The sequence below is a fragment of the Desmodus rotundus genome, chromosome 2, assembly GCF_022682495.2.
Source record: "Desmodus rotundus isolate HL8 chromosome 2, HLdesRot8A.1, whole genome shotgun sequence".
Taxonomy (NCBI): domain Eukaryota; kingdom Metazoa; phylum Chordata; class Mammalia; order Chiroptera; family Phyllostomidae; genus Desmodus; species Desmodus rotundus.
This window is the reverse complement of record NC_071388.1, coordinates 39,121,372-39,130,039: the sequence shown is the minus strand read 5'-3', so window position 1 is coordinate 39,130,039 and position 8,668 is coordinate 39,121,372. Positions and strand designations below refer to the sequence as shown.

Below are 8,668 nucleotides of genomic sequence, written 5' to 3'. Positions count from 1 at the left end.
TATCTTGAGCTAACTGCTAAATGCTTTTCAGAAAGTGAACATAACTTTTAATAGAAAAGAAAAAAGGCTCCCAGGCCATGGCACATAAGATACATTTACAATTTTTAATGTAATAATTAAAAAAATGGTTTGTGTTTATATTTAAAAAAACAAAAACAGCCCAGCTGTATTATTCTGTCACCAAGAATTATTATCTGAGTATCCTATCAATGCTGAATTTTTTAGTTCAGCCTTCACAATCCCATCCTTGATGAAGAGTTAATTCCCTCGTGGTATGCACAATATACTCTCACAATTTTCGGTCTTCTCCAGTGCCCAATCTGAGCAGGATATGAAGCATGTAATTCATTGAAACAACTCCTCTCTGTTTTGCTCCCTCCCTCCACATTCCCCTCTTCTCAATCACATCTGAAGTATGAAAGTTGTTTTTAAATATAGAAGCACCACAATCCATTAACACCACATATGGCCTTTAAACTGAAATACTATAGTGATGTCTTGGACGTTAAAATCAACTTTTTAAGGTGGATTCTGAGTGTGTGGGTCCAGCCCAGGTCTGCTTTTGGTGCAGACACAGAAAGAAAAGAAACATAATATTCAGAAAAATTTAACCTGCTGGCTTTAAAATAATGCTAGAAATTAAATTTCTTCAAATAGCTGGCAAGCATGGGCTGTTGGTCAGGATATGAATGAAATGGATTTATAAAATCATTAAGAAACAAATCCAAGTTTATATGCTATGAAATTTCCATAGTGCCTTTAGAACAGATAGGCTGGTTGTAATTTTTTTATAATGCCAAATCACGCAAGTTTTGATGGAAAAAAAATACAGATGGACTGTGTTTTACCTATGTGAAAATTACCAATCCATTTAAAATAAAATCTAAGAGGGTATATACATTCTAATCAAGTCATTGATTATTTTCCTGATTAATAAGAACTACACTTTACACAAAATACTTTTATCAGCAGCTGTTTTCATCAAAAAACCAATAGTCATAGTTTCACAGTTGAAAAAGTTACACATTAAAATATTTTACAATTCATTGTATATTCACCAGGTTCCCATTTCCTAAAGGGCTTATAATATAAAGCAGAGTAGAAGGGAAAACCTCAAAGTTAATTACTTTGACACTAAGTTTTACACAGGACACGAAGAACCACAAAAAGCTTAGGTTCTATCATAAAATAGATACCAAATTCCATTCTTGATTAAAAAATCCAATTAGAAACATCTTTTAAAAAAAATCCACAATATGATTAACAGATTCAAATTAACAAGAGTCTCAAAATCTTCAAAATAAACAATTTTGTATAGCCGAGAATACAACAAAAAGGTGAAAGCATGATTTTCAAACAGTTGATTATTTCTTCCTAGATGTGTTTAAAATTAGGTTTTACTTTCTTTAAACCTGCTTTTCCTCCTTCCAAAATAGTCATCGAAGGAAATACTGCTGAAGTGACCAAATGAAATTGTAGAGCCAACAGTCAGTCACAGCACATTCAGTGACGGATGGTTGGCTATAGGAACTGATCAATCGGAACTGATCTCTGATACTAAAGTACCTGGAAGTGGCTACACTGTCACTGATTTGAAACATATCCTAGTCACCCATGCAGCATCTAATTCGGTTTTTGGTTCTTTGCCTTCTGAGAACTACTTGTCCCTTTTTTCTTATTTTTAATGCTGTTTGCTTAAACTCTGCTTAGATTTATTTAAAATTTACTTTGCTTTTAGCTAGACCACTTAATCTATATTCTTTATAAAATTTGTCTACACTTCTCAGACAGACTTAATTTGGTTGTAATAACTCTTGAAAATACATGTCAATGATTAAATAAAGTATGTGGCATGTGTTTTAATGGTGGAGAAGTCCTAGGGAAAGGGGACTATCTGAACTGATGTGGAAAATGCTAAAATTGTATCAACTTTATGCAAGGAAGCTCAAAGATTTTTTGGCACTCGAGTAAAACATGGTTCTCTGTTAAAACTTCAGTTTCCACCATCAAAGTTACAGATTTGTACCATTTCACTGAATTTTCCTGTAATCAATCCCTGATATAGAAGAGACTGGGATGTTAGTATGTATCATAACTGAATAGATCTAAAAGACACAAAATGTTAATCATGAAGTTTTAATAAGTTATGAATCTTTTATATCTGCAAAAGAATCCATTAGTTTCTTGCTTAAAACAGAGTTTAAATTCCTCTTAACCATTCCAAGACAGTTTAGAGAAATAAATTCCACTAATCTTCAAATTTATTTTCTTGTTGGCAATATTATATACATGCTTTAATGAAGTACCTAAATCTCCAGTAATTATGCCCTTTAAGGGATCTAAAATAGCCAAATATTAAGAATATTTGTATTAGAGTCCTTGTTCACTATTCAAGACTTTTACTATAGGTAACTGATTTAATAAATGAAGATTTTTTTAAGTGATGCTGTTTCACTAGAGTATACAATGTGCACTCTTTATAAAGTAGTATTCCAATAATATGCCTAATCTAGAAAATTGTCAGTAAATTATTGCACTTATTCTGGTGTGGCACCTGGACATTTGCTAAAGCTATTTCCTAGGGCATTAATAATTCATTTCAAATACTGAGTGAAATACTGGATTCTGGAGTGATGACTAGCATTAGCCCCTACATTTTGGGTTAATGTTTTTCAAAATGTTTAAGAATGTATCCTGTGCTCAAATGCAATTTAATAAAGTTGGAGAGTGAGCCCTGACCACTTGGAAATGGGACATGATCTTAAAATGGTTTAAGGTCCTACTTTTATTGTTGAGATATTGGATAAATAGCCTAAGATGGTACAAAGTTCATGGTTTCTATTTCCCCATGTTATAAAGTATTATTCACGAGCATACCTCAGTAGAGGGTTTAAGCGTCAGGAAGATACTCTAAATTTTATTAATTTTGGTAACTAATTTCATGTGATTGAGGCATTCTGAACTATAAAAGAGGATGGAGGATGGGGGATTCATTTAAAAACAAAGAAAAGGAAAGAGAATAAATTTTAATCTGTTTCTTTAAGTAGTTATTCACTAGTATTGGTATAAATGGGATAGTGCCTGGCCTTATCCACAGACCAAGAGAAGAGCTGATCATGCTGATATGAACAATAAAAAATTTGGGGTGCAAACAATGCATGACTATGGGACAGATCATGAAATAAAGAATATATATTAATGATAGTTTCTATAATATAAATAGCCTTTAATAAAAAAAATAATCTTTTTAATAACATTAATACTCACTTCTATTTTCTGGAAAACATGCATGAAAAATGTATTCAATTCATTTGCAAAAAGAGAAAAAAATCAACCTAAGGTGAATACTGTACAATTCTGGAACAAGAACTATTCCTGCTCATTCTTTCTCTATGATGACTATTTTACTTTATGGGTACCCAGAATTTCCCTGGGAAATAAGAATCAGATTCTTGTAAATACTGTTCAGGAAAAAAAAAAAAACCCAAACCACCCTATATCAGGTCTCATTTGTGACTGCTTCCAAAACTTTGCAGATTAAGACCCCAAATCATCAAAAGGTTTGACTTATTAAAAAAGAAAAGTCTGGTGAAATCTCAAGAGTCCCTTCTACCCCAAGCATTTTTCTTCATTAAACAAGGAGTCAAAAAACCCAGTTCAAACTATAAATTGAACAGCAATGAAAAATAAGAAATTTCATTATTTCCAATCTTAATGTAATTTAACATCAGACTCCAGTTTACCTGGACCTAATTCAATAATAGACTTTGTGTGTCCTCATTTCAAAACAGATTATTTGCAAGTCAAAAAAAAGAGCATTCTTTTTCCTTCTCCATCATTTCTATATATTTTGGGTTTTTTGTTTTGTTTTTTAAAAAAAGATACAAACAATCTTCAAAGTTTACCTTTTTGGACTTAAGGCATAACATTAAATTGCGCATTATTCTAAAGCTTAATTTTGAAATGAACTAGTTTAGTGCTATCAAACCCTGTTTGCATTTGCATTATTTAAATTATATAGTATTTTATTTCTGTTCTTGCTGTAAATTCTAATGCTGTTCATGGATTGTGCAATTCCTATGCAATCAGTCTTTGCCTGTTGACAGTTATTAACAGTGCAGAATAGAATCCAATATTGAGTTTTCAGTTTCTTAGTTATCATTTCAGTTCAAAGCATGCTGCTTAATTGTGTGGAAGATCCAGTCCATTTTTGTTGTCCAGCCACCATGATGTGCATCATTCATTTGTTTCATGAAATATTCCAAAGCCTCTTGCTCAGTTTTATCTAAAGCTAGGGTCTTTCGAATGTATGCAATATCATCAAAAGACTGTAGTTCTGGCATTCCAGAGCCAAGCATCATTGAGAAAAGATTTATGAAGAGATTGGCATGCTGCCGAATAGCTAGATAAGCCTTGTAACACATCTCCTGAAACCTACAAGTAATAAGAACAGTTTGGTCAGTATGAAGCAAATGGCATGAATACCTTCAGGTCTTTGCTGAAATGTGACATCATTAGAGAGGCCTTCTTGAACAAACCTATAAAAAAAACAGCATTCCTCTCCCCAATCCCTTTATCCTAATAATAAAGTAAACTACACGAGTCCATAAGGACTTTGTTTAACTGCTTTATCACCAGCACCTACAATAATGCCTGGCACTTTAGGAGTTTAATAAGGATTTACTAAATGTATACACTGATCCATTTAAGGGTCAGGACTGAGTTATAGATAAAATAAATTTTACAAAAGGTTTTAAAAGTGCTTTTAAGATTTAAGATAGACTACAGATATACCATAAGGTGGTAAGAAAAATTATGAATGAACATGGTAATTATAGTTGACTGAATTCTTCAAATTGTATGACTAAAAAATGTCGTAAGAGCTATATATTATTTGTTAATATAGAGAAGGTGGAGTCCAAATATTTAAACAGCAGTATGTAAAAGCTTTTAATATATTATGAAATTTAAGAATCACTTTCCTTTAATGGACTAAATAAATTAAATTGGTTTTTTAAATTTTCTTTACAACATTACACAATAAGTAAAAATATATTAAAATAGTTTATGCTATAATGTTAATATAACATATATTATTTAAGTTGTTTGAAAAATATCAATTGTTTTTGGTACAGCAGCAAGAATTCATTTTGTGTTTTTAATTTCTTGAGCTTACCTCTCAAATTCTCTGGTTTTTGTGCATTCTTGGGCTCCTTTACTAATCACTATCAAGAAATCTTGTGTCAAAACAAATGGCACACGTTCCCGTTTATAACCAAATTTTTTCTTCTTGTGATCCAAAAAGTGTCCAAAATCTATATGAAACAGCTTTCAAAAATAAGAAATTAAGTTACAGTTTGATAAATGCAGAAGTATAATATGCTGAATTATTAAATTTAAGAACACCAGGACTTTTAAAGAGAGAAAGCTATTACCTGTCCATCATCTTTAACCATGATGTTACTATTGTGACGATCTCCAATTCCCAGAATGAAGGTTGCGACACAATACCCAGCACATGAACGTGTGAACAGGTCAATGGCCGCATCGTATCTACAAAGAAGAAATGAACTCTTTATGAGTGCTGTGGAAATATAGAATGACCCAGTCCAAACTGGGAAAAGAGGGTCAAGTCTGTATTAAAACAATGAAAATAATCACTGACTTTAGGGGAAAAAAGTAATTGTTTTCAAAGATATGAGAAGTTTTGAGATTCCAAAGTTTTCAAATGTTTCTAAGGACATTTCTAGAATTCTCTGATCAAAGCACAATTCTTATTATAGTGAAAAAATACTTTTATGCCACTAAAATGGAATTTTCCTAATTATTTCTAACAATAAATCAGAAGTAAAATTTTAATGTGCAATGTTAATTTTTCTTATACAAATTAGCAATAAGAAAAACACCCTTTAGATATCTAAGTTGAATGTAGAGGATTTTACTAAATTATAAGCAATTCTGATCATTTAAGTATAAATAATCTTAAATATGTCAAAGGCTGAACATTTTTTTTCCCAAACTAAGTGCAGTTGTTTTCTCTGGTCTAACTCAGAAATACACTCAACCATTAAAAGATCTAACAAAAACTTAAATAGGAAGAAAAAAATAATGAGCTCACATTTCTCCTTTGTTCTTGTCTTTGAGCCACTGGTGGAGCGTGTGGCTGTTGAACTGCAGTGCGCCTTTCAGGCCCCCTTTGCACTGAATCTGCATGATGGTGTGAGAATTTCTCACCACCTCAATAAGTCCCACACAGTCACCGATCGACAGACAACCATAAGGTAACATTCTGAAAAAGGATCAAGACACTTGCAATTAAATAATGGAAGTTTAAAATAGCAAATATTTTAATAGGTTAATTCAGGAATATTCTAGTATTTGCAAATTTGTCATGTTACTCACTTAATCTAACTTTAATTTTCTTTTACTATAGTATGACATTCCTAGAAAAATTCTCAAAATTATCTGCCATCATTTATTATAGCCTTCAATTGAGAAAGCATTTAATTACATATCAGAAAATCATTAAGGAAATTACTGTGGCAATTAAAATTTCATAAACATTTGGAACTGAAAAATATGGATGAATTTAAAGATGTTTAATTGACATCTAGATAATAATTGAAGGCAGTAGTTTCAAATTTTTGGTCTCAGGTCTCCTTTATACTCTTAAAACTACTGGGCATTCACTGATACTAGAAATTAAAATGGAGAAAAGAAAAATTAAGATATTTATTAATTCATTTAAAAATAATAAACTATGATAAGGTAATATAAATAACATCTATTATAACAAAAACTATATTAAAAGAGTAACACTACTTTTCATTATTTCAAATTTTTTTAATGTCTGGCTTAACAGTACTAAGCTGAGTTCTCAGGTATGCTTCTGTAAGCAATCCCATTTAATATTTTAATGGAAAGAAGCATATGAAGGAAATCTGGCCTCACAAAGAATATACAGAATGAAAAAGGAACATTATAATAGCCTTTTCAGATAATTGTAGATATTTTTATTTGATACTAGTGTAAAATTTGGCAGATAGTTTTTTAAGTTGCAATATGGAGTCTGAAACCACGTCAATAAACTTTTCATACTCTATTACATTAAAGTCCATTTGTCTGTCTTCCCTGTGAATGGAACTTTTACCCATGTATGACTTTTATATGGGTCCTTCGGAAGAAATTATTGTGTTATGGGGGTCTTTCAAATATTGATACTTTTCATTACACTAAGATCACAATTGTCAATAAAGGAGTAAAAATAGGTTTATAGTTGTATGTGAAACAGAGTTTATTCATGTATTATTATTAATTATTGTATTTTCCATCCCAACAGCTGTAAACCTATTTTTGCCAAATCCGTATTACCACTGATCTCATCAGAAAAGTCTTTTAATTTGGGGGATGGTGTTAGGCTTCTACTGGGGGATACGAAGTTTTTAAAATTTGAGTTTTTGCTGGAAAGCTTAAATTTGACAATTAACAAATACTGTCAGTTGTTCTTCTTAAAGAGAGAGGCTCATATTGTTCATTTTCAAGAAAATGTTTGCCAAATACCCATGTCTGAATAACCACAGTGTGTCTACTAGTTATTCTTTAAGTAAAAATGGTATTCCATGAAAAAAGCAGTTAGTTCACCTCAAAATTCAAGTAACCCACAAATGCTCTTCCTTCATACAGCCATACTTAGGTGGTACTTTATGGGTACTTCCCACTCAGTACACAGAATATTGAAAAGGACATGCACTAAAGGGTAGAGATAGGAGGATTTAAAGAGAAAAGAAAAAAGCAACTGACACCCAAATTGGCAATTAAGTACTAAAGTATGGTTTTTCTTGCTTTGTTTTTCTCATAAGCTACTGTCCACTCTTTTTGACCTTTCTAAATAGAGTAACAGTCTATACTTATTTTCATTTTCTCATTTAATTCCTTGTGGCCTAAATTCTCCACCTACCACTTTACTTACTTAGCAATTTTTAAAGCTAACCATGAATCATCAAATTGAAGGGCATTTTCATAGTCCTCATGTTCTTAAATCCCCTGAAGTACCTGATACTATAAATTGTTTGTGAATCTCTCCCCTCTTTGGGATTCTGTGAATCACTTACTCGGGTCCTCCTACCCTTCTGAACATTTCTTCTATGGAATCTTTTCTTCTACCTGCCCTAGTAAATACAGGAATTTTTTAAGTTGTACTCCTGCTCATTCTGCCTTATTTTACATTTTATTACTGTTGAATATGCTCATAGTTTAAAGAGTCACATAGTCCTGTCAGGCTTGTTGAGGGGGGCGGGGAACCAAGCAGAGTTACCATAAATCTGAACTAAGTTTTGCCAAGTATACATAAAAATAATTAAACTTTAAACAAAAAAAAATTACTTAAATTACTTAAGTTACAAGAAAAATATCTAGAAAATATTATGACTTAAAAACTTCCCAATGATCCAGCTTACTTTCCAATAACCTAGCTTAACTTTAGATGCTTTTTTGCACAGTCACTAATTTACAATTAAATGCTGTAATTACCAGAGTTACATAGTTAAATCCTTTCCTTTACTGTCTAGTTCTGTATTATCTTTTGTACTCTGCTCCCTGGGCATGGTAGTGGTAATGGCATTTGGATCTGTTACAACACAGGAAATTGTACCATGAAAGGAAACTTGAT

General features: G+C 31.7%; 1 protein-coding gene across 5 annotated transcripts in view; it reads right to left on the bottom strand.

The window, feature by feature from the left end:
* Positions 1-684: 684 nt before the first annotated feature.
* PIK3CA (phosphatidylinositol-4,5-bisphosphate 3-kinase catalytic subunit alpha) overlaps positions 685-8,668 on the bottom strand; it is an 81,676-nt gene continuing 73,692 nt past the window's right edge. For all 5 annotated transcript variants that reach the window (XM_053918108.2, XM_053918106.2, XM_053918105.2 and 2 more), the window contains 4 exons: positions 6,119-6,289; positions 5,436-5,553; positions 5,177-5,328; positions 685-4,434 (listed from right to left, as the gene is read on the bottom strand). In XM_053918108.2, coding sequence (XP_053774083.1) covers positions 4,164-4,434; positions 5,177-5,328; positions 5,436-5,553; positions 6,119-6,289 — 712 coding nt within the window. In that variant the 3' untranslated portion in view covers positions 685-4,163. The remainder of the gene's footprint in view (positions 4,435-5,176; positions 5,329-5,435; positions 5,554-6,118; positions 6,290-8,668) is intronic.